Source organism: Brienomyrus brachyistius, chromosome 11 (genome assembly GCF_023856365.1).
Source record: "Brienomyrus brachyistius isolate T26 chromosome 11, BBRACH_0.4, whole genome shotgun sequence".
Lineage (NCBI taxonomy): Eukaryota > Metazoa > Chordata > Actinopteri > Osteoglossiformes > Mormyridae > Brienomyrus > Brienomyrus brachyistius.
The window spans coordinates 4996952-5023445 of record NC_064543.1 but is presented as its reverse complement, the minus strand read 5'-3'; the positions used below and the strand labels follow the sequence as shown (position 1 = coordinate 5023445).

At 48.1% G+C, this 26494-nt stretch overlaps 1 protein-coding gene across 2 annotated transcripts in view; it reads left to right on the top strand.

Moving 5' to 3' along the window:
• The first annotated feature begins 11806 nt into the window (after nt 1-11806).
• The window catches only part of lrrc28 (leucine rich repeat containing 28), a 22929-nt gene continuing 8241 nt past the window's right edge, over nt 11807-26494 (top strand). Inside the window, exons 1-6 of one of the 2 annotated variants that reach the window (XM_049031352.1) lie at nt 11807-11962; nt 13227-13320; nt 13710-13750; nt 14869-14906; nt 15575-15712; nt 24139-24345. In XM_049031352.1, coding sequence (XP_048887309.1) covers nt 13294-13320; nt 13710-13750; nt 14869-14906; nt 15575-15712; nt 24139-24345 — 451 coding nt within the window. In that variant the 5' untranslated portion in view covers nt 11807-11962; nt 13227-13293. Of the gene's footprint in view, nt 11963-13088; nt 13321-13709; nt 13751-14868; nt 14907-15574; nt 15713-24138; nt 24346-26494 lie in introns of both variants that reach the window. The other variant, XM_049031350.1, reaches the window with a different exon arrangement.

Below are 26494 nucleotides of genomic sequence, written 5' to 3'. Positions count from 1 at the left end.
CGAGATGTTTCATAATGGAGGTCTGGACAGAAGCGGTCTGAACAACAGTGAGTTTGTTGCCTCTTTGGATTGCCAGCGGTGAGGTCACTGGGTCCTGTTTTAAACAGAAAGGTAGCAGAACACTGCTGGAATCTCTCTGTTAGTCAGCAGCAGCGCTGGGTTAAGTTATTTTCAAAGCAGTCGACTGTTGTCTTCCTCTTGACACTCTTTACCCCAAAATTAGATACCTGAACTAAAGCGCAGCTGCTGTTGTGATTGCGAGTGATGAACATGATATGACCGTAAGTTGTTAAATAGGGGGTAATTTGGGCCTCTTTTTGGCTCAGACCATGGAGACACGCGTATGCTTTTCCTTGTACTGCAATTCCCCAAGCCCCAGTGCATGGGTCCAATGACACTGGTCCATAGCAACAAGCCGCCTTCGTTTACGGGCCCATGTTTTGGCTGATGCTCACGGGACCCCCTTGTGTGCATTATTTTAATCTGCATTTCGCACAACAAACTGCTATTCTGCAGGTACAAAAGGTTCAGTGATGGTAAGAAAGGGGCTTTCTTATGGTGTCGGTCTCTGACTGGCTTAGCAGTCAGAACTGAAAAATTGACCAATGAAACGCAGCTTCATAGATGGCAGCCCAAAGGCCTGACCCCCCCCCCCCCCCCCCCCCGTGGCCTTCACAGCCCCACCGACCCACGTTCTGGCAGTAGCGCTTAAACTCAAAAGGAGTCATTTCAGGTGAATCACTACCCTGTGTTAAAGCGTGTTACTGGGGTCCGGTACGTAGCAGGATAATGTTTCAACAAGTTATCCAGGCAGTGACAGGGACAGTAGTCTTTTTTAAAAAGTTTCGAAAGTCGGTCAGTTATTTCAGACTAAACTCTTTCACATGACCACAAGCCTTATTTTTTCCTGCCCCCCCGCATTTTTGGAAAATGTCACATGAGTGAAAGTCTTGTTTTAAATTCCCGCACTACTTTCTGTATTAAATTTCCTCAATGCAGTGACACTAATTGATCATATGTCAAATTCGAAAACAAAGACCCGTTTTTGAACGACGGCTCAGTGTTCCTCACCCACAAATAATTTTATTACACGTTCATTAATAGTTTTATGACATGTTTAAAAATGTCCTTATTATGTTTACCTCAAATTCCCATCACTGATGAGGATAACAGGATGTCATTCTTATCCGGGTCTGCTCAGAGCCTGAGGAATGACTGCATCCAGAAGAATTAAGCTTTGTCGTTGTGATATTTAACACCACTGCAAATAGCTCCTGGAGATGGTGATGCCAGATTGGTCTGTGAGGGATTGTGGGGGGGAGATGTAGATCAGAGTGAGAAGCAGCCCAAGAATCTGGTTCTGAGGATTACAGCAAGGCTTAATCTTAACCGAGCTTAGCCGTCCTTACAGGTACACAGTTTAGTCTTTCATTGTTCTTTCCCCTGGTTTTCATTTGTAGCGGTTCTGCCTCACATTGGAACCGCCCTCTCCCCAAGTTAAATGCAGTGTTTTGAAGCCACATGCAGGGAATCGGGGACGGGCAGGGGGGGTGTTGCTCAGCACTGCTGAACCAAGATCTCAAAAACAAACCACACCCAGCTTTGCCCAAAACAATCTAATGTTTGGGGTATAATGGAGAGAGATTTATAGGAAACAAACCAGGTTTTGTAATATAATGACATGTATTTGTGCATTTTCCAGGTTTAATGCAATTAAATTTAATGAATGAAGAGAGCCAGCCTGTTGTCTGAGTCACATTCATAATGAAGGCAACATTGCTGGCATGGAAATAAAACTCGAAGCAAAGCAACATGGTTCAAGTAGGTGAGGGCTATTTCATCACTCCATTCCGGTAAGATGTTCTCCATCATGTTCCTGCCTGTAAGGCCTCCTTATTTGTGACATTACACTGCTAGTGTTCCAGAATCCTAACCACTCCAGCTGTGACATTTAACTCTTTGCCTTAACTGGATGAGATATAAAAGGCTTGCACAGAATGGGTCTTATGAATTTGGTGTGTCTGATATCACATATTCCCCTAAACCTAAAACCCAGTCTGGTGTGTTTGTGTGTGTGTGGGGGGGGGGGGGGGAGGTGCAACTTAACACTGTCAGGTCTTTGCAAGGTCCCACCTTCTGAAACCACCTTTGAAGAGCCAGGAGACCCGCTGGCTCCAGGACTGGCAAACGGCTCTGGCTTTATTTGGCGATTTGGACCGAGTTCACTGAAGGGAGTGTTTACAGTTTCCCAGACTGTTCAATTACAATTATCAGAGGAGGCCTCTTCCTGCAGGCTGACATTGAGCTCATGTTCTGGATGAAAACAAGTGCCAAACATGTCGCCCGCTTTGCTGGGAGACAGGACAACGCAGGGCAGTATCTTGCCCATATTTGGACTGGATCTCACTGTGACAGGGTGTCAACCTTGGAGCGCGTCACACGCATACGTTTATATTCAAAGACACAGCCAGTGTGCATCAGCTATATTACTGCATCTTAGTTTTTACGCTCGATTCTTTCTTATGCTTTTTTTTTCATCTCATTGATAAGTTCACAGGGATGAGTAGAAGCTTCCTGGTCTTCCATAATGAGGGGGACTTGAGAATGAATGAATGAATGAATGAATGAATGAATGAATGAATGAATGAATGAAACCTTTATTGCCCGAAAGGGGAATTTGTCTTGCAATTAGGAGTCATAAATAACATCGAGCAAAACGACACTTAGACATACAAACACACCTAATAATACATTAAAATGACAAACAGTTAAAGACATGCAATATAAAAAATATATAAAGCATGATTTAGAATGGCGGGTGCCTGTCTGAATTCCACTTGTTTAGCAACTGAATGCTCCTTGGCACAGAAGTTGTAATAGCTCTATTTGTTGCATATGGCATTCTATAACGGAGTCCTGAGGGAGGAGGGGAGTACTCAGGGAAGAGGGGAGTCCTGAAGGAAGAGGGGAGTACTCAGGGAAGAGGGGAGTCCTGAAGGAAGAGGGGAGTCCTGAAGGAAGAGGGGAGTCCTGAAGGAAGAGGGGAGTACTCAGGGAAAAGGGGAGTCCTGAAGGAAGAGGGGAGCACTCAGGGAAGAGGGGAGTCCTGAAGGAAGAGGGGAGCACTCAGGGAAGAGGGGAGTCCTGAAGGAAGAGGGGAGTACTCAGGGAAGAGGGGAGTCCTGAAGGAAGAGGGGAGCACTCAGGGAAAAGGGGAGTCCTGAAGGAAGAGGGGAGCACTCAGGGAAAAGGGGAGTCCTGAAGGAAGAGGGGAGCACTCAGGGAAGAGGGGAGTCCTGAAGGAAGAGGGGAGCACTTAGGGAAGAGGGGAGTCCTGAAGGAAGAGGGGAGCACTCAGGGAAGAGGGGAGTCCTGAAGGAAGAGGGGAGCACTTAGGGAAGAGGGGAGTCCTGAAGGAAGAGGGGAGTACTCAGGGAAGAGGGGAGTCCTGAAGGAAGAGGGGAGCACTCAGGGAAAAGGGGAGTCCTGAAGGAAGAGGGGAGCACTCAGGGAAGAGAGGAGTCCTGAAGGAAGAGGGGAGTACTCAGGGAAGAGGGGAGTACTCAGGGAAGAGGGGAGTCCTGAAGGAAGAGGGGAGTACTCAGGGAAGAGGGGAGTACTCAGGGAAGAGGGGAGTCCTGAAGGAAGAGGGGAGCACTCAGGGAAGAGGGGAGTCCTGAAGGAAGAGGGGAGCACTTAGGGAAGAGGGGAGTCCTGAAGGAAGAGGGGAGTACTCAGGGAAGAGGGGAGTCCTGAAGGAAGAGGGGAGCACTCAGGGAAAAGGGGAGTCCTGAAGGAAGAGGGGAGCACTCAGGGAAGAGAGGAGTCCTGAAGGAAGAGGGGAGTACTCAGGGAAGAGGGGAGTCCTGAAGGAAGAGGGGAGCACTCAGGGAAAAGGGGAGTCCTGAAGGAAGAGGGGAGCACTCAGGGAAGAGAGGAGTCCTGAAGGAAGAGGGGAGTACTCAGGGAAGAGGGGAGTACTCAGGGAAGAGGGGAGTCCTGAAGGAAGAGGGGAGTACTCAGGGAAGAGGGGAGTCCTGAAGGAAGAGGGGAGCACTCAGGGAAGAGGGGAGTCCTGAAGGAAGAGGGGAGCACTTAGGGAAGAGGGGAGTCCTGAAGGAAGAGGGGAGTACTCAGGGAAGAGGGGAGTCCTGAAGGAAGAGGGGAGCACTCAGGGAAAAGGGGAGTCCTGAAGGAAGAGGGGAGCACTCAGGGAAGAGAGGAGTCCTGAAGGAAGAGGGGAGTACTCAGGGAAGAGGGGAGTACTCAGGGAAGAGGGGAGTCCTGAAGGAAGAGGGGAGTACTCAGGGAAGAGGGGAGTCCTGAAGGAAGAGGGGAGCACTTAGGGAAGAGGGGAGTCCTGAAGGAAGAGGGGAGCACTCAGGGAAGAGAGGAGTCCTGAAGGAAGAGGGGAGTACTCAGGGAAGAGGGGAGTACTCAGGGAAGAGGGGAGTCCTGAAGGAAGAGGGGAGCACTCAGGGAAAAGGGGAGTCCTGAAGGAAGAGGGGAGCACTCAGGGAAGAGAGGAGTCCTGAAGGAAGAGGGGAGTACTCAGGGAAGAGGGGAGTACTCAGGGAAGAGGGGAGTCCTGAAGGAAGAGGGGAGTACTCAGGGAAGAGGGGAGTCCTGAAGGAAGAGGGGAGCACTCAGGGAAAAGGGGAGTCCTGAAGGAAGAGGGGAGCACTCAGGGAAGAGAGGAGTCCTGAAGGAAGAGGGGAGTACTCAGGGAAGAGGGGAGTCCTGAAGGAAGAGGGGAGCACTCAGGGAAAAGGGGAGTCCTGAAGGAAGAGGGGAGCACTCAGGGAAGAGAGGAGTCCTGAAGGAAGAGGGGAGTACTCAGGGAAGAGGGGAGTACTCAGGGAAGAGGGGAGTCCTGAAGGAAGAGGGGAGCACTCAGGGAAGAGGGGAGTCCTGAAGGAAGAGGGGAGTCCTGAAGGAAGAGGGGAGTCCTGAAGGAAGAGGGGAGCACTCAGGGAAAAGGGGAGTCCTGAAGGAAGAGGGGAGCACTCAGGGAAGAGAGGAGTCCTGAAGGAAGAGGGGAGTACTCAGGGAAGAGGGGAGTACTCAGGGAAGAGGGGAGTCCTGAAGGAAGAGGGGAGTACTCAGGGAAGAGGGGAGTCCTGAAGGAAGAGGGGAGCACTTAGGGAAGAGGGGAGTCCTGAAGGAAGAGGGGAGCACTCAGGGAAAAGGGGAGTCCTGAAGGAAGAGGGGAGCACTCAGGGAAAAGGGGAGTCCTGAAGGAAGAGGGGAGCACTCAGGGAAGAGAGGAGTCCTGAAGGAAGAGGGGAGTACTCAGGGAAGAGGGGAGTACTCAGGGAAGAGGGGAGTCCTGAAGGAAGAGGGGAGCACTCAGGGAAGAGGGGAGTCCTGAAGGAAGAGGGGAGCACTCAGGGAAAAGGGGAGTCCTGAAGGAAGAGGGGAGCACTCAGGGAAGAGGGGAATCCTGAAGGAAGAGGGGAGTACTCAGGGAAGAGGGGAGTCCTGAAGGAAGAGGGGAGTACTCAGGGAAGAGGGGAGTCCTGAAGGAAGAGGGGAGTACTCAGGGAAGAGGGGAGTCCTGAAGGAAGAGGGGAGTACTCAGGGAAGAGGGGAGTCCTGAAGGAAGAGGGGAGTACTCAGGGAAGAGGGGAGTCCTGAAGGAAGAGGGGAGTACTCAGGGAAGAGGGGAGTCCTGAAGGAAGAGGGGAGCACTCAGGGAAAAGGGGAGTCCTGAAGGAAGAGGGGAGCACTCAGGGAAGAGGGGAGTCCTGAAGGAAGAGGGGAGTACTCAGGGAAGAGGGGAGTCCTGAAGGAAGAGGGGAGTACTCAGGGAAGAGGGGAGTCCTGAAGGAAGAGGGGAGTACTCAGGGAAGAGGGGAGTCCTGAAGGAAGAGGGGAGTACTCAGGGAAGAGGGGAGTACTCAGGGAAGAGGGGAGTACTCAGGGAAGAGGGGAGTCCTGAAGGAGGAGGGGAGTACTCTGGGAAGAGGGGAGTCCTGAAGGAAGAGCAGAGTACTCAGGGAAGAGGGGAGTCCTGAAGGAAGAGGGGAGCACTCAGGGAAGAGGGGAGTCCTGAAGGAAGAGGGGAGTACTCAGGGAAGAGGGGAGTCCTGAAGGAAGAGGGGAGCACTCAGGGAAAAGGGGAGTCCTGAAGGAAGAGGGGAGCACTCAGGGAAGAGGGGAATCCTGAAGGAAGAGGGGAGTACTCAGGGAAGAGGGGAGTCCTGAAGGAAGAGGGGAGTCCTGAAGGAAGAGGGGAGTACTCAGGGAAGAGGGGAGTCCTGAAGGAAGAGGGGAGTACTCAGGGAAGAGGGGAGTCCTGAAGGAAGAGGGGAGTACTCAGGGAAGAGGGGAGTCCTGAAGGAAGAGGGGAGTCCTGAAGGAAGAGGGGAGTACTCAGGGAAGAGGGGAGTCCTGAAGGAAGAGGGGAGTACTCAGGGAAGAGGGGAGTCCTGAAGGAAGAGGGGAGTACTCAGGGAAGAGGGGAGTCCTGAAGGAAGAGGGGAGTCCTGAAGGAAGAGGGGAGCACTTAGGGAAGAGGGGAGTCCTGAAGGAAGAGGGGAGTCCTGAAGGAAGAGGGGAGTCCTGAAGGAAGAGGGGAGTACTGAAGGAAGAGGGGAGTCCTGAAGGAAGAGGGGAGTCCTGAAGGAAGAGGGGAGTCCTGAAGGAAGAGGGGAGTCCTGAAGGAAGAGGGGAGTACTCAGGGAAGAGGGGAGTCCTGAAGGAAGAGGGGAGCACTCAGGGAAAAGGGGAGTCCTGAAGGAAGAGGGGAGTACTCAGGGAAGAGGGGAGTCCTGAAGGAGGAGGGGAGTACTCAGGGAAGAGGGGAGTCCTGAAGGAAGAGGGGAGTCCTGAAGGAGGAGGGGAGTACTCAGGGAAGAGGGGAGTCCTGAAGGAAGAGGGGAGTCCTGAAGGAGGAGGGGAGTCCTGAAGGAGGAGGGGAGTCCTGAAGGAGGAGGGGAGTACTCAGGGAAGAGGGGAGTACTCAGGGAAGAGGGGAGTACTCAGGGAAGAGGGGGTGAGATGGATCATCCAATATCTTCAAGGCCAAATTAATGGTGCATTCATCAGTAATATGCAAAATACTTTTTAATTCGTAACCAGTTATCTTCCTACCAAGTTTTGTAATCTTATCCAGCATATTCCTGTTTTGGACAAACAACCCCCCCAGCACTGAATTGCAAAGGTCACAACACTCTGCATAAAAGTTAAATAAAACAATCTCAAAATTGTTGTATCAGCCTTAAAGCTGCACAGTTTCCTTAAAAAAATGAAATCTTTGTTGTGCCTTTGTGTATCTTGCTAAAGTGTTTGCCCTCCATGCGAGCTTATTATCAATGATAGTGCCTGAGTACTTATACTCTTCCACCATGTCTATATCATTCCCTTGTACAATGACAGGTTTAAAATGTGACCTTTTCCTAAAATTAATTACCATTTCCTTGGCTTTCAAAACATTTAAATTCAAGAAATTTGCCTTACACTATTCATAGAACTGGTCAATTTCCGGTCTGTAGCCTCATTTACCCTCATTTCCCTACATTTCGTATCTCATTACCTGATAAGAATCCACAAATAACGGCCGTGCATCATGCAAAGCTCACCAACACGATGGAAGAAGGAAAGGACCAGAGGGCTGCTTCGTAAATCTAGACAGAAAGTCAGTTCCCACACAAAATGGATTAAGGTTGCCTAATAGATTTTTAATCCAATTTCACCTCCGCTGGCAAAAAAAAAAAAAAAAACTAACAAACAAGAGGATCATCTAAGACCAGTCATTTATTTAACCGCATGTACTGAGACTGACAATGCCCAGATAAAAATACGCCCCAAGACATGTGAAGTTTTCTTTTGAAATCTGAATCCCTTGCATCCTTTGTGTATCGATGCCTTGCAGATGTTAAGTGGCACAACCAGGTTATTGTTCTGTCTCAGCATCTATATCTGTCTAGAGCTGACTTTACTCTGCACCATTAATATTCTCTCTGGACACTTATGCCTATTTGTACATCTGGATATCATCTGTGAACAGTTTGGCTTGGTTTCAGCAGTGGGGTCCTTGTTACGACCTTACACAGCGAGTTCTCTAACCATAAAGCTGATAGGAGTGGGTGTGGTTCCTGGTAAATAAAGGCCTGCCCATGAGATTTCCCTGCAAAGTCCCACAACGAGCTCAGAAAGGGTGGACTCTCCATCCCTGCCCTGTGTGTCGTCCGGTCATGGGCTGTGTGATCTGGGCTCTTTTGTGAGGAACTGACCTTATAGGGAAACCAGGAGAGCAGAGACTCAACATGCCAGGAATTTGGCTGCGTGGCGACAAACCGCTGCACAAACAACATGGATCCCCTCTCAGATGAGGGCAAGCAGACCAACTGTGGTGTAGACGAAACCTACTGGACGGACAAAATAACCTTTTTTCATACATCAATGGCCAAAAAGCAGACACACCCTCTCAAAAATCTCAGACAGATGCAGGCCACTGTCTTGTGCCCTTGGGAACTGCTGTATTTACAAAGATGAAAAACATTGAGTAACTCTGAAACTATCCAATAGCATGCACAGGTTGTTAAAAATATCCCCGCGCTCTAAAGTTCATCTGGGGTTTGTTACCATCACAGCAGCAAGAACCTGTGTGCACTTGGTGAAGTGAGCTTTAAAAGTGAGCTTAAAAGTGTGCTCAAACGGGTATTTGTATAATCACAAGGGAAATATCCATGTCCAGGCAGGGGCAGCACAATAAATACTTCAATTTCTTAATACCATCATGGCCTTTTCAAACTTCACTATGCACCTCCATTTAATGTCTGTCTCAAAACAATCCACTCATTCACCAGAGAAAGGCAGACATGCGTCACTTAAATCAACATAATAATTATACTAAAAGCTTTGGGAAATAAATCTCACAGAATGTGACTTGCCACCTCCTGCATGAATAAATGCACCTCGCATTTCTATGCTCTCGGTGGCAGGACAAGCAGGAAACCTTTCCAAATGCCAGACCACAAATGGAAAATACATTTCCTGTTTAGTGTCTGAAGTGGAAGAAATATCTAAGCAAAGACCCTCCACCAAGTGTGTGAAAGCAGACTGTTCTTCCCTTTGTTTTCTAACCCCCCTGAATGCTCATTATTGTCAATGTATCTGACTCCCAGGATTCATCCAGAATAACAATGGGAGGCACTAAACGCCTTCTCTGGGCCCTGGATGCATTCAAAAAACAAAAATAAAATCCCAAATAAGTAATCTGGGTCCCAGGTAGGCCTTGATACCAGTGGTGCAGTAAAAGGGGAGGCGTGAGATTTATTATTACTGATGCTCATGAAGAAATGCTTTTAAAGTCCCCGCCATCTTGTTCTCTGTAGGTGAGAGCAAGCTGGCTGCCAACGGCAGACACCCAGGGAGGTTGAAATTACCACAGTGTAACGGACCCTAACCAGTCCTGGGATGTGACCCCATCACCAGTCAGTTTTTTGGCTAGACCCTATCTTGGGCTCTAGAGAAGCTTCAGTTCACAGTTAAATAACAGAAATGGGTCAGAAGATGTTCCAGTAAAGTGGATGTTTACATGAGAATTACACTGAACAGAAACAAACATCATGGTTTGGGTGACAACACAAAGTAATTTTTTTAAGAATTGTTACTTGAATAGCATAATGCATTATAATTGTTTGTAATTAGTTTCCCCCCCAAATATATAATACAGTCTTGCGCCGCCAAAGGACGTTTCTGTCGACAGCTGACCGCATGCGCGGCAGTGGGCATGTAAGATACACACGGAGCTGAACATTTTTAATTGCCTGGTGACGTCATAGCGCAATACATTTATGGGGCGTTCTATCATTTCTCTCCGAGTCGGAACTCGGATGAAAACGTCACCTCAAACGCCACTTCCCGTCGGAAACATGCCTCTTTTATGACGTTTCTTGTCCGAGTTGCCCCTGCAACGTAATTTCAACATGGCGGCTTACACGCTCAACAGTAATTCTATTTTATAAATCTTTAAAAATGTTTATTTTGTTAAATGTATTAATAGTTATAAATGTAATTGCACGTGTTCGATTTAGAGAATACCATATCATGACCGTAAACAGTATCCTAGCAGCAATATCAGATTTTTACCAGACTTGTTAGTGTCTTTGCTTTGTTTGTAGTTTATTTGCCTCTAGAAAAAAGAATATCGCTATGAATGTACTAAAATATTTTATAAAGCTTTTAATGTGGTTTGACTAGTTCGTATTTCTTGTTTGTTTGTCTCTCGGAAAAAATAATCTTACTCCAAAACTGCTGAAATATAAAGCAACAACACACAACAGCATGTTCATGGAGGCAGCCATCTTTGTTCCGTTATGTGGTAGCTCGATCGGGAGATTGTGGGGACTTGGATCAACTCGGAATTTCCGAGTTCCATGAGAAAAACGAACGCACCATACTCACGTGTTTGTGGCGGTGCTAGTGTAAACAAACATACTGCTTTGCCAGTAGTGTAAAAGTAGGCCTGCAGAACATACAATTATGTACAGTACATAAGTGCTTGATAATGACAATTATTACGCAACTTGTTTATGCAAGTATTATACTGTACCTTTATTGTTATTTTAGAGTGTATTCTCTCTATTTACAAAAAAACGTTTACTGTAGCAAAGGTGTGTAGCATGTTATACCATTTAGGTCTAAGTACACTCTATAATGTTCGCGCAACGACGAAATCGTTTAACACATTTCTCAGAATGTATCTCCGTAGTTAAGCGACGCATGATTGTATACCATTGATACATTATTGTTAAACGTAGATTCTGAAAACGTTGATTATATCATTTTGCCGCCACTTATGCGCCATCTTGTGGCTGAAGTGTGTTTTACATGATGGAATTTTAAGCACATCCAACTAAAGGTCACGTTAATATCTACTTTTGTTTTCTCCTAAAATTAAGTGCGCTGTACCTGAAACTGGCTGTTCAGTAGGTCATTTAATTTTGTAATGGTACGGAATTAATAAACGACCTAAATTGTACGTGATTAAAGAAGTGTAAGGAGCATATCCCAATAGCTAATCTGATGAACATGATACGTCAGGAAATAAATAGCGCGGATCATGTGACAGTGGGGCAGAGAAGCTTCTGGTAAACATCAAAAGTGTCTCTTGCAACAATCTATCACGTCGGTGATGGTGCCGCTTCAGAGAATGACTCAATAATTATTAAAAGCCTAGTAATCCAGGTCCCTATTACAATTTGCAGTTCCAATCCGTAACCTTGTATGTTTTTCCCCAATAACTTTATCAAAGTTTAGCGAAGTTCGATTAATCTACTGAAATTCACTTCTTTTCAGTTTGTTCAATCTTTTTTGATAAAACTTAATTTAATCAAATTTGAACTTAATAAAGATATAAAAACAGCGTGAAACAAACCATATAAAGACGGGTTTGTAATGTGAGTTTAAACATCAACATATTTTATTTCCTGTGAAGCTTCGTGCATGTTGTAATTCTGTTTCTTAATTATTCTTATTCAGTAGGTTTTGGAACATGCAGCTTTGCACATCCTTACTCCTGGGGAAGGACGTAACTTTTAGTTAAGATATACATTGCTGTTTTCCCTGTTTACATCGTGGAAATCTTAATATGCGCCCCACTGAAACATGCATAAGGTATTTCTGGTGGTTAATGGTGTGTTTTGACATAAATATACGAATAATTGTAGTTCCTGAACGGAAGTTGTTGTGATAGGATAACAAGATAAAGGACTTAAATGTATTCCCACGTATACTAATAATGTACCATACAGAAAGTCGGCCAAGAACGAAGAATGAATTTAACCCAGAAAAAAACCAGTTGCTGTGCCACATAAAACTACAATAGCCAGCGGACTCGCTGTTTTTTTTCGACGCACATGCCAGCGCTGTTGAATGACGTCATGATCTGGTGACCATTCGACGAATGACAGTTGGAAGTGTTTTGGCAAGGGACAGCTGTATAACTTCACTGGTAAATATCCATATATATACACATATAAAACCTGTGGGTTTAAAAAAAACAGCACATTTTTTTTCTACGTTCACTGCAGGGCAAACTCGTAAAAATGGCGTTGCGTGTACTTTGGCGCTGGCGGTGGCTACCTAACAGGTCGGTGTTAGCGGGATAGCAGGCTAGCCCATCCGTCCGAAAGCGCGGTATTTTGACCGCTCGGTAAAGCACCTGCTGACGGCAGAAGTATAGGTTTTAAATTTTTATTTTTACATGTAAATGCACACACAAAACCCAAACAATGGCGTTTTTAATTGTCACATTGGCACGAGGCTCAGTTGACTTGCTGGTCGCCGGTGTAGGTCAGTGGATAGAGTTAGCTGTGGGTTTATGTGAATAATTATTAAAAGCACCTCTTGTTATTATTAATAATTAATCATTCCCACCATTATCATAATCCCCCCAAAGTATCCATATTGCTTTCATTATTAATTGTAGTTAAATGCGGGCAAACGTTTATTATTATTATTATTATTATTATTATTATAAATACTATGATGCATGCTTTACAATTAATTACCATAGCGATCGTACGTGGACTTGAAAAGGGTAAATAGTTTGCTTGTCCAGGCACACCAGCACCTGATGTTGCCTTGGAAAGGGCACGTGGACCCAAAGGAGTATAATTAGCCCATATCTTAATAAAATTAAGATATCTTGGAAAGCCGAGTCATCCCCCATTTCTATGTGATCTTTCATTTGTCTGGTTTACCTGCATGTTCTGTGCTCACTAATAATACAGGTGTATTATAAATTATAAATGTTCAGGAAGAAGGGAAAATAAAGGAGAAAATCTGTGGAGGGTTTTTTGTGGTGGTCTGTCTGTGGGAGGGCTTCCAGGGAAGGTATTAACCAGTCCCTGCCTCCCCATGCGCACGCCATACAGCACCGTTGCTGATGACAGCCGTCCACTATTTGAAGTTGTGACACGTACTAATACTAATACACAGTTTCTAAGTGGCTCCATTAAAAACAGTGAAAACGTCAAGAATGTGCAAAAAAAAAAAAACAACAACACAAATTTTAATATATGCAAACACAAGCGCAGCGATTATGGGCTCAGTAGCTTTTAATGTTTGCCTATTAGGAAGAGACCATGGTTTACCTGAAGCGGGAACCAGGCCCATGAGGCGAAAGCTCCGTGGCTAAATATGGCCTCCGAACTCCATGAGACCATTTTTATGGCCAAGCAGGAGCGACACAAGAACCTGTTCCTGAACTACAGGAACCTGAACATTTTCCCAGTGGAGCTCCTGAAGGATGAAGGCCTGCAGTTCCTTGAGAGGCTGTACATGAAGAGGAACTCGCTCACCAGCCTGGTAAGGGCCCCAGGAAGCCCGTTGCCCATCTTGACTCTGTGTACCGTGCCCATCAATAGAGGATTTCAGCACTTCCTTCAACTGTATAACATATAATATTTGTCTCTATGTATCATTTTGGGGTGGCATGGTGGTGCAGTGGTTAGCACTGCTGCCTCACATCTCTGTGACCCGGGTTACTGAATTTGTTAATGGAGCTGATTCTGCACATTCAGCAATCATGAAGATACAGCCCTGCAAACAGGTTCTCTGTGTTCTCCTTCTGCCCCTTGCCTCCTTGTGAATCCCGCCATATGCCTGTGGGTGATTTGGCATTAAATCGCTTACTTGTTCCCTCACCCTTTTCTTGTTGCTGTTTTTTTTCTCATTTTCTTGTTTTTTCTTAACAGCCTGAAAACTTGGCCCAGAAACTTCCAAACCTCATAGAGCTGTGAGTACACTTAGGTTTGCTCTGTAACTGCTCTTGTAGCTTGTAGCTTGTTCACATAATGAGGCAGGTCATCTCATGCATGTGTGTTTGTAGTAATTGTGGTTTGCACTGCAGCATTGTGGGTATTTCTCCTGTAGTAATGACTCTCGGCGCCGACTGCCTCCTTTGAACTGGCTACCGTTTTGTATTACCTGTAATGCAACTCCCCCCCCCAACCTCAGCTATGAAATGTCATCTGGAGGACAATGTATTTAATGTCCCTGCAAAGAATTAAAGGAGTAAAACCGTTGTATTGTTGAGTAGCTAATGTAGATTGGAGGCCGGTGTTGAGTACTAAATGCTAAGCTGACTACATTGTCGCTGCACTGTTAACACGAGCAGTTGATCACCGGATCAGTTCTGTTAGTGATCCATAGTATGTTCAAAAATATAAACTCTTTATGTTGTGCAGAAGGAGGCATTTTGCAGGGAGACCTTGAATAAAGGCCTATAGCAGTGAAGTGAGATCCACTTAGTGATATCTGTGTTCTTCATCACTTGGTGGGGTTCAGGAGTCTGGGTTCCATTTGGACGTGGCCCAGCTGGAAGGTCATACAGTCTGACCTGCAGACAGCCAGCTTGGTTTCATTTCTTTGGTACATCTTGCATCTTCTGAAAATGAATGAATGGAAAATTGTTTGAAAATTTAACTGTTTTACTTGGAGGCCTTGTGGTTTTGCTCAGTATTTCAGGTCCCATATGATAAGACATAATTAATTAAATCAATTGCAATTTGTGTTAACCTTCCTCTTGAAGTGCAGTGAGCCAGTGTTCCTGTAGGTGGTGCTAAAGAATAAAACAAAATGCAACGTGACATATATTCCAAATGTACTGTCACTGTTCACAAGTGCAAACTGTGCAGAGATCAGATCCCAGGAGGGGACCTGTTGAGGTATCTGAGCAAAATACTGAACTGTGCCATTTAGAAGGGCAATTAAAGGTATTTATTTCAACGTTGCTGAACGTTTACTAAATGCAGAATACTTGTGCTTAATGTAGAAAAGTAAAATTGTTCTTTGTTCCAAATTTTTTTATTCACTTAAAATTAATTCAAGCTTTTTTTTCCTTTATTTCTGAAGGTATCTCCATTCAAACAACATTGTCATTATTCCTGAAGGTAATGCCCTGCTGAATTTGATGCATATCTACACATTACACTAATTTCCATGAACAAATGAGATATTTCTCTCTGCAGTGCTTCAGTTTAAGGAAGGTTCTTCATTACTTTCATCTCTCTGCGGTTTAAAAAAAAGTAAAAATAAGCATGTGTATTATAGAATACTGTACAGTAGAATTCTGTTTTTTATTCAATATTCTGTCATAATAAGAATCTAAGTTGGATGAAACATTTATGGATAAAATGGTATTCAGTTACGGTTCACATCCAAGATTATGATCCTCATCATCATTATCTGTAGAGAACGTAAAAGGAGCGTGTGGAAAATGACTCCCTCAGGCAGGCTGGGTGTTAGTCAATGGCGTGTCGTAGCTGGCAGGACAGCTGATATTTACGGCCTGCTGTGAGTAAGGGGCCCTGTCTCTAAGATAACAGCCCGAGCAAGGCGACGGGGGGAGGCAGACGTTTGTATCTCGCTGCTCCTCAGTTCTCACGCCTGCCTCCCTGGCAGTAAATTGGCTACGCTGGTGCGCGAAGCTGTAGCGCACTCTGGAGGAGCGTCTCACACCAGAACGTTTCACACAGCCCCGCAGTCATTTACACCTCCACGCAGACAGGACGGCTCTCCTGACTACGACGTCAGCAATAAGAGTGTTTTGTGCCCTCAGCCATCGGCAACTTGGCCAAGTTACAGTCCCTGGACCTGAGCGACAATGCCCTGCAGGTGGTCTGTCCTGAGATCGGCCGGCTGAGGTCACTACGACACCTGAGACTGTCTAACAACCGCCTGAAGTTCCTCCCACCAGGTATGATGGCGCATCTCTACCTTGTTGCCCTAGAGGCAGCGCCCTCTGGTGATATTTATGACACAGTGGCCACAGCTTGGGATCTGTGGCCGGATCTGAGTGAGTGCGGCATGTACCTTATTTGCAGGTCTGTAGGGTAACTTTTTATAGCCTCCGGGGGCTGTGACTTCCTGTTGTTTGTTTGTTTGTTTGTTCGTCTCTCTGGTCTTGGCTGGTGTCTACAGGCCTCCTTCGCCTTTTTCTTCTCTTGCTTCTATTTCTGAGCCTGGCTGCCTCTGGTCCCTCTGGAAATGGACCTCAAGCTCACCCCCCACCTTCTGGTTGGGCGGCGCCATCCCCTCCCTCTCAAGCTTCCTAATTTAGTAACAACGGGTAAAAATATGCGCTAACGAGCAGGGTCTGGAATGCCTGGCAGGCCGCCGTGGGGAGTGCTTGTTGTTTGTGCGTTGGACACTGGGAGGGTGACTGGGCTGTTTGTCTTCACATGGCTCGCCTCAGCTGTGCCCATGCCGCCTGAGCCGTCTTGCCCCCTGCAAGAGGCAGCTCTCCTTTTGGCTGCTGGCTCTCTTACTTAATCATTTTAGGGAATGTTTTTTTCCCCTCTGTGGGAAGGAGTTTTTCTAAAATGAGGCTCACAGACCTGTGGAACTTGGGTTCAGTTTCCTTCAGTGAGCTGTCTGTTCTGAAAGTGTTCCTTGTCCTCTGGTGGGCTGTCTGTTCTGAAAGAGTTCCCTGTCCTCTGGTGGGTTGTCTGTCCTGGAAGTGCTTCTTGTCCTCTGGAGGGCTGTCTGTTCTGAAAGAGTTCCCTGTCCTCTGGTGGGTTGTCTGTCCTGGAAGTGCTTCTTGTCCTCTGGAGGGCTGTCTGTTCTGAAAGAGTTCCCTGTCCTCTGGTGGGTTGTCTGTCCTGGAAGTGCTTCTTGTCCTCTGGAGGGCTGTCTGTTCTGAAAGAGTTCCCTGTCCTCTGGTGGGTTGTCTGTCCTGGAAGTGCTTCCTGTCCTCTGGTGGGTTGTCTGTTCTGAAAGAGTTCCCTGTCCTCTGGTGGGTTGTCTGTTCTGAAAGAGTTCCCTGTCCTCTAGTGGGTTGTCTGTCCTGGAAGTGCTTCCTGTCCTCTGGTGGGCTGTCTGTTCTGAAAGAGTTCCCTGTATTTTGTTGGGCTGTAGATTGTTGAAGTTGCTCTCTTCCAAATGGAAAGCGACTGGTTCCTGGACAGAAATAATGTCTGTGAAATGCTTCACTCTGGCTATAGGCCTCTTCATAGCTCAGAGAAATATTACAGTGTCACAAATTGTTACTTGATTGCTGTTGGTGCACTCCTTAAAAGTCACCAAATCCAGTGGGCTTCAGTGGGCTGGGACTTTCCCAGGTTTAGTCCTGTATGTAGATCCTGTCAGTTTGTCTTTGTAAGTGATGAATCCTCAAAGCACTCTTCAGTCCTGCAGTGACCTGTACTGTGGCCCTCGGAACGTTATATGTCAACATGGGGATCATTTCTGCAGTTACACTGTTGACATGAAGTCAGATGATACGGCATACATATGGAAACTGGAACCCTTAAATACCTTTAAAAGAAAGTCAGCATTCAATAACTGTAACTTAGTAGTTAGCAGGCCTCACCTTACGAATGATATCTGTGCTAGTCCACTGCGTCTCCTGGTCTTTCACTTACTTAACATTAAAAGAAAATAACTGTAGTGATTTGATTTCAGCTTACAGGTTTTATTAATATATCTTTCAGTAAAGGGCGGTTGAGAGCTCACGTCTCGCTCTGGATTTTGGTAACCCTATAGCTGAAAACCTAGCTTTTTTTGAGCGTCGTAAAAATTCAGACATTCTCCAGAACAAACCTCTTGCAGGAAGCACTGATATGAAGTGTAGTTATTGCAATATTGTAGTTTATTCCAAGATCCTAATGGACTAAGAATGGAGTGCTTTTAGTCCCAGAGTTACTGTCGCAGGGCAAACAGAAAACATTGTACAGTCCTCTCCTGCACGTGTATAGCCTCACTTCTGCATTGCACTAATGCACTGATCTGCATCTAACTAATGCACTGAAGACTTTCAAAGGGCTCTGCAGTCTGGAATCTTTAGAGCAGTTAAGAAATATGGCTGTATCGCGGCAGAACTCCATTCACTACATCGATTGTCTTTTATGTTCCATATAGCTTCTACAATACTTGCCGACCTTTAAGGCTGCCCTATCTTAGAGATCTCCCTGTTACCCTTAAGCCATATTAACCGTTATATTTGTGGAATTCAGTCTTGCCACAGTATAGCGTGCATTATGCAAATGTGTCTAATGACCATCTTGCTCCAGTTTTCATAGGTGTTTTTTTTTTGTCGGGAAAGTTGTGTGCCTTCACTCTTCACATTCCCCTGTCAGTCTGTCAGGTATGATACACAAGAGGTGTTGAACGCTACACTCAAAACACTAAACACGACCTAGCACAGTGCACACGGGGCACAAAAACCTAGAGTGCAGGGCAACACTGAGCCAGAAGCTGAGATCATGCCCTGCAGCCCCCACCCTTTCCCTGGCTCATGCCCAGCTGGCTTTCCTTCTTTGTTATCAGTCTAATCAGGGCCAGCTGGGGTTCATTAATTGAGCTGTCTGCTGGCATGTGGCCGGTGATCGATTGCCATGGAGACGTAAAATCTCTGTGCTGCAGTCCTGCTCCATTGTTCTGCCTCCTGTCGGCTCACAGCTGATGCAGAAGGTACGGTTCACCTGTATCAGTGCCCGTAGTCAATATTTACAGAGTGAAACTGTCCCTCATTCGTAAGGAGATAGCCTGTTTTCTATTGGGAGCTCTTCAATAACGTCTGGGATTTTATTCTAAACCGGATCCAGCTGTATAGTTTGGGACTGTCTCCTATACAGTTCTTTCCCAGGTGCCCTGGACGTGTCATCTCGCATTGCGTCTGTGTCCATTCCTCAGTGCATCATTGTTAAGTCCACACACACAGCCTGGATGAAGCTCTACTTAATGATGGCTCTCTGCAGTTTCTCAGTGCTCTCTGACCTCTAGGTTGAGGGAGAGTCTAAGATGATGCAAACGTTACTGTCATTACCAGCAAGTCAGAGTCACCAAAGGGCATCTCATACAGACACGGGAATGATACACAGCATTCAGAAATCCTGCTGCATCAGTCGTACAGAGGATTCCAGATACTGCTGCTGAAGGATGTTTCCCACTTGCTGTTAATGGTCACGCTATGGGGTATAAATGGCTTTCTGTGCTCTCAACTCGCATGTGGAGACCTGAGGGCCAAGGTTAATGTTTGTAGCCCCTTGAAGCCCCAGTGCACTCGCAGGTATGTGGCATACTTTGTTGGAAATCCCTGTAAAAACTGCCCTGCCTAGCAGTGTCCAGTCCTGAATTTCACTGGTGAAATGTCAAGACTTTGCATCTGATCGTTGGAGGCACAAACCCCCCCCCCGGCTGTGAGGTCATGTTTGGTGTGAAAGACCTGCTTATGTCAGACTGGGGCTCGCTAACCTCCAGAGGCAGGGTAACCACCTCGGCTGTGGGGGTAGGGTGGTTGGAGTGGAGTATCAATTTTGGAAGAAAGGGAAATTTTACTGATGGTTCTCATGCTTGGGGGGGAGGGGGAATGATGAATGTGCAGTATGGCCGGAGTGTGGAATGGAAAATCCTCCCCCTCAGCACAGCCTGTTGCACCTCTCCCTGGATTCCAAATGGAGGTGACCTTGACTGTGACCTTGACTATGACCTTTACTGTGACCTTGACTATGACCTTGGTTTTCTCCAAGGGTTTCCTGGGTTGGTGGTTTTTGCCAGTCATCCTGCTAAACAGACCTGTGTGACATTCTTGGATGACCCAGCCGTGTTTATATGTGCCTCATATGTGATTGTAGAAAGTCTTCAAAACCTGCCGGTGGATTCTACTTAGTGAACATAAGACACTGTCCTGGCTTTAGGTAATCTGATGTTCAGCAAGGCGGGTGGAGTGTCGGTGTCTGGCAGGGTGGATGGATGTGTCTTCCCCCGTGCTGCTGCAGGGTGCCGGATTTGCTGCTGGTTGTGATGGTGTGGGCCGTTGAACGTGAATGTCTCTGCTGTCAGGGACAGGACAAGGTTATGGACGGCTCCTCGTGTTACTGAACTGAGGCAGGCTCGGTGCCCTGGGACTCTCTTGTGACAGATGTACCCTCTACTGCTGTCTGAAGGCTGCCTCTTGTCTGTCTGACTTTCAGCAGAGACCTTTCTCCCTCCCCCTGTTCCATTTGTCGTCATTAAGGGGACACAGAGTCCCATTTTCAGCTCTTTCCCTTGTCCGCCTCCCTATCTTTTTAAAACCACCCAAAACATGCAGACGTGCCTGTAGGTGGCCCCATAAGTGATGATGTGACGGCACGTGCTTAACTCTCAGTGGTGACGGTGTATCAGCTGCCTGCCTGTCCTCTTCACACCTTTTGTTTCTCCACATCACTTCTATGTCGATCAGCTGAAGATCATATCTAGATGTGGAAGGTTCCAGAACGAAAGCGAAAGGCTTTTCTACTGGCTGGGGGCCGGTCATGTAGTCTAGGGGGGCGGTCTCCAGTAGAATTGCCGTCCATCAACATATTGTTTCTCCTCTGACCTTCTGTGTCTCTTGTATCTGATGCCATGATATCCATACCCTCAATTGCCACAAGAGGGAGCCTGCATAAGAAAGCAAAACAACATAGTAAGTAGCTCTATCTTTAGAGGGAGCGTGTGGGTGGAGCAGCTGGATAGGTGTAGCCTCAGAGAAATGGTGTGGGAGGTGGAGGGTGTGTCTTCAAAGGCAGTGTGTGAGCAATGCTGCTGGAAGTGCTTCACTCTGATGGGAGGTAGTTAGGCAGAGTAACTAAAAGGGTGTGACTAGAGCAATGTTTCTCAATCCAGTCCTCGGGGATCCCTACACGGTCCAGGTTTTTGCTCCCTCCCAGACAGTCCGCACTTCTGCTCCGTAGACTGTCCGGGGGTCTCCGAGGACCAGTCTGGGAAACACTGGATTGGCAGCATTGTGTGGGAGGGGTTGGTCGCAAGGGTGTGGTTCCACCCGGAGCGTGTGGTCAGAGGGAGCCGTGTAGCTCCAGATACCTCGACTGCAGAACCCAAGAGCCCAAAAGGGTGGTTTATGCGCAGAGCCTTTTCTCGTGCCAGTTTATGTTTCCGGGTTCGGGTTCTGGGCTGTGGCCTTTGGGCTGGACCTGACTTCCTGCACATCTCGAGGTCGGCTCTGAGAGTGAGTCTTTGGGTCTTCTGCAGCTGAGCTGTGTGTAGTTGGGGGTCAAGCTCTGAGGGAGTAACAGAGGTCTCATGCTGTACTTTACTTATGCATTGATCACGTGTTTCCTAAATAAATTACATAACATCAGGGCTTATAAAAACAGGAGGCGCTCTCTTTAATTTTATGTACAATTTAACTTGTTCTTTCTGGAAACATTGTAAAGCTTTGAAGTCGTGTATTCATAGGAATATTGCATCATTTTCCTAGTTTCTTCATTACCATTTCATGTATTTATTTGTTTGTTCTATTAATTAATTATGATCATTGTCAATGTTGTTCTCATTTGTCCCTCAAGCTGTATGTAACATGATGTAGTAATTTGTATGTGGAGTTGGGGGCAGAGGGAAAAAAGGAAAAAATTGTATTGTGTGTAATACTCTTGCATTTGTTTTTCTACGTGTCAGTAAAAAGAATCTAAACAAATAGTTAAATAATGAGTCTCTGATTTATTGACAAACGGAAGTTGGATCTCTGTAGGTAAATCTAACTAACTGCCTGCATTGCTGGGTGGCCGATCCCCATGTTCCTGCGCGATCACGTATGCCGGGTGGCCGATCCCCATGTTCCTGCGCGATCACGTATGCCGGGTGGCCGATCCCCATGTTCCTGCGCGATCACGTATGCCGGGTGGCCGATCCCCATGTTCCTGCGCGATCACGTATGCCGGGTGGCCGATCCCCATGTTCCTGCGCGATCACGTATGCCGGGTGGCCGATCCCCATGTTCCTGCGCGATCACGTATGCCGGGTGGCCGATCCCCATGTTCCTGCGCGATCACGTATGCCGGGTGGCCGATCCCCATGTTCCTGCGCGATCACGTATGCCGGGTGGCCGATCCCCGTGTTCCTGCGCGATCACGTATGCTGGGTGGCCGATCCCCGTGTTCCTGCGCGATCACGTATGCCGGGTGGCCGATCCCCATGTTCCTGCGCGATCACGTATGCCGGGTGGCCGATCCCCATGTTCCTGCGCGATCACGTATGCCGGGTGGCCGATCCCCATGTTCCTGCGCGATCACGTATGCCGGGTGGCCGATCCCTCATGTTCCAGCGTAATCTCATATGCCGGCTGCCTGATCCCCTTGTTTCAGGGCGATCTAGTACTCTGGATGCCTGATCCCCCATGTTCCCTTGCAATCGCATACGTCATGCGTCTGATTCCCCTGTGTTCCTGTATGATCCTGTACGTCGTACGTACGATCTTGTGTTCCCTCATTATCCCATGCACCGGGCACCTGATCCCCTCTGTTCGCTCGTGATCCCATACACCGGATACCTGATCCCCTGTGTTCGCTCGTGATCTCATACACCGGGCACCTGATCCCCTGTGTTCGCTCGTGATCTCATACACCGGGCACCTGATCCCCTCTGTTCGCTCGTGATCCCATACACCGGATACCTGATCCCCTGTGTTCGCTCGTGATCTCATACACCGGGCACCTGATCCCCTCTGTTCGCTCGTGATCTCATACACCGGATACCTGATCCCCTGTGTTCGCTCGTGATCCCATACACCGGATACCTGATCCCCTGTGTTCGCTCGTGATCCCATACACCGGGCACCTGATCTCCTGTGTTCGCTCGTGATCTCATGCACCGGATACCTGATCCCCTATGTTCGCTCTTGATCCCATGCACCGGATACCTGATCCCCTGTGTTCGCTCGTGATCCCATGCACCGGGCACCTGATCCCCTGTGTTCGCTCGTGATCCCATGCACCGGATACCTGATCCCCTGTGTTCGCTCGTGATCCCATGCACCGGGCACCTGATCCCCTGTGTTCGCTCGTGATCCCATACACCGGATACCTGATCCCCTGTGTTCGCTCGTGATCCCATGCACCGGGCACCTGATCCCCTGTGTTCGCTCGTGATCCCATGCACCGGATACCTGATCCCCTGTGTTCGCTCGTGATCCCATGCACCGGATACCTGATCCCCTGTGTTCGCTCGTGATCCCATATACCGGGCACCTGATCTCCTGTGTTCGCTTGTGATCTCATGCACCGGATACTTGATCCCCTGTGTTCGCTCGTGATCCCATGCACCGGGCACCTGATCCCCTGTGTTCGCTCGTGATCTCATACACCGGATACCTGATCCCCTGTGTTCGCTCGTGATCCCATGCACCGGATACCTGATCCCCTGTGTTCGCTCGTGATCCCATGCACCGGATACCTGATCCCCTGTGTTCGCTCGTGATCCTATACACCTGGCACCTGATCTCCTGTGTTCGCTCGTGATCTCATGCACCGGATACCTGATCCCCTGTGTTCGCTCGTGATCCCATGCACCGGGCACCTGATCCCCTGTGTTCGCTCGTGATCCCATGCACTGGGCACCTGATCCCCTCTGTTCGCTCGTGATCTCATACACCGGGCGCCTGATCCCCTCTGTTCGCTCGTGATCCCATGCACCAGGCGCCTGATCCCCTCTGTTCGCTCGTGATCCCATACACCGGGCACCTGATCTCCTGTGTTCACTGGTGATCCTATACACCAGGCACCTGATCTCCTCTGTTCGCTCGTGATCTCATACACCAGGCGCCTGATCCCCTGTGTTCACTGATGATCCTATACACCAGGCACCTGATCTCCTCTGTTCGCTCGTGATCTCATACACCAGGCGCCTGATCCCTTGTGTTCACTGGTGATCCTATACACCAGGCACCTGATCCCCTCTGTTCGCTCGTGATCTCATACACCGGGCGCCTGATCCCCTCTGTTCGCTCGTGATCCCATGCACCAGGCGCCTGATCCCCTCTGTTCGCTCGTGATCCCATACACCGGGCACCTGATCTCCTGTGTTCACTGGTGATCCTATACACCAGGCACCTGATCTCCTCTGTTCGCTTGTGATCTCATACACCAGGCGCCTGATCCCTTGTGTTCACTGGTGATCCTATACACCAGGCACCTGATCTCCTCTGTTCGCTCGTGATCTCATACACCAGGCGCCTGATCCCCTGTGTTCACTGGTGATCCTATACACCAGGCGCCTGATCCCCTCTGTTCGCTCGTGATCCCATGCACCAGGCACCTGATCTCCTGTGTTCGCTCGTGATCTCATACACCAGGCACCTGATCCCCTCTGTTCGCTCGTGATCCCATGCACCAGGCACCTGATCTCCTGTACCTGCCCTTACAGAGATTGGAGACCTGAGGGAGCTGGAGACCCTGGATGTCTCCATGAACATGCTGAGCACGCTTCCAGAGCGCCTGCACCAGTGTCTGTCCCTGCAGTGCCTGACCGCTGACCGAAACGGCCTCCGCTGCCTGCCCCGCCAGCTCTGCCAGCTGCACAGCCTCAACGAGCTCTCCATGGCCGCCAACTGCCTGGCCTCGCTGCCCCTGGGTAAGTGCCAGCTGTTGCGCCCAGCTCCTCTTTACCCCAGGGGGTCCGGTGCCCATGCAGGTCTCCGCTTGGGGGCATCTTGGTTGTACTCCAGACACTTGGCCTGAAGTCGTAATGCAGTCGCTCTGCCTTCTGGCTCTGGGAGGCTAGCAAACATTTATCATTTATTACATTAAGATCAGATCCCCATTCAGAAACCATGTGTGCAGAAATGCAAGTAATTCCGAAATGTTCACAGACTTTTTCATAGAGCTGTGACTTCAAACGCAGCTTGAGTAGTGGGCCAGTGCAGGATTTGGTCATGTTCATGTCATGATAAAAGAAGAACGTGAAGAGCAGGGTGTCTAGTGCCCCGACGGACTTGCACTCTGTATTGACCTGTCATGTCCTGCTAATCCAAGATTACACAGCCTTAAGTCTCTGACATACTGACATTAAGCAGAGATATTTATGCAGGTTATGGAGCCAAGTAAAAAAAAAAAAAGTCTGACAATCTCTGAGTCAGACCTTGGAGGATGACCTGAAGAGCTCAACCTAAGGGTGTACGTGTTTGTGTTTGTTTGTGTGTGTGGGAGGGTAGTGTTGTCCAGGACCTGAGAATCCTGGAAATTTGGGTGATCAGTCGATATTTGCTATGTCCTGAAGAATGTTGACGAGAGCATGGAGATGAGAGCTCTCCTCCGAACAGAACCACTTGCTTGTCGGTTTCATCCTGCCACTCGGCCAGATGTTTGGAGGAGGGAGGTTGTTACTGTGGAATAAGAAAGGGGTTTGGATAGTGTGGCCTAATGCCAGAAGCTTCATCCAGCGCAGTTTCTTCGGATTTATCCCAAGTCGCGCTTCACAGAGCCTCCAGTGAGGGGGAAGAAACAAAGGAAGGCTGGACAGGTCACTGGTGCTGAGGGAGAGTGGAGCGACTCGCCGTCCATGCTGCGGGAGAGTGCTGTGCTGCTTAATGCAGGCCTCTGCACACCAGCAGGCCTCCGCACACCGACACAGTAGGCTTTTGTTCTGACACAAGCATGCACCAAACCCTTTGGGGGGACTCGCCCTGCCTGGGCCCCCTGTTTGAACGTCGGACCACAGCCCAAAGCTGGGGGTCAAATCGCGGACTTTTCACAACAGCCGCAGCAACGATGACTGGATGCCTATGGACTCACCGTTCCCGTCCTCTGAAAATACGAATGTCTGAATGCCGCCATCCTCGTTCCGCCCCACACCTAATTTGATGATGATGAATGCGGCTGTCGCCACCTTGTGGATCCCCTCTCGTGTGGAGCGCAGGCTGTTTGAAATCAAGCTGCACTGGTGAGCAGCAAAGTTCCAGCATCAGCTGAGGGCCAGGTGCCCCGACATTCCTTCGACTCCGAGTCAACATTGACGAGGCCGCCCTGAGCTTTTCTCAGGTTCACTGAAGCCTTCTGCCCCGTTCTGCCCCCCCCCCCCCCCCGGTGTTTCACTCCCCTCTGAGTCTACAGGCCTCCTCTGTACTCAGTTCCAGGCCCAGATCCTCAAGCTAATCCTGGCAGTATATAAAAGACGACACGTTTATTCAGAAGCTGGAAGCGGTACGACGCTCCGTAGAGTGGCCTTTATCTTTTTAAGTGTGAGGAGATTAACCTCCATCCCCTGTTTTAATAGCAGGGTAAGCAGATCTGTGTGGCCCACGGGTCGATTGAAGAGAGAGAATGCATCAATAATGGCTTTAATATTCAATATCAATAAAACACTGCAAGACAAGCAGGGCGGTCAAGGCTAGAGCAAACAACCGAAATCTGAGCAAACACACACTCACAAAAGCTGCTAATACTGCCTGCATGTAGCTGGGACACATTCTGTTTTCTTCCCTCTGAAATGTTTTTTTATTCTGTTTTGTTGTGTATGTATGTCATTATTCTTTTATCGAAGTACAAGATCTACTGTGGCCGGCTTAAAAGAGTAATTGTTTAAATATGACTGAATAAACAGAACCTTCCAGCTATTCAGTCATACGTGTAAAGCTCTTATTTAGTGTTTACTGTAACGCTGATGTTTAACGTGCTCCCTTTCAGCGTCCACTTATAAAAAATAGTAGTGAACCTTTCGGCAGTGAGCGTGGAATGGTGAGTGCTGGTGTCACATTCCTGCAGGCCGGGTAATGGGCAAACTT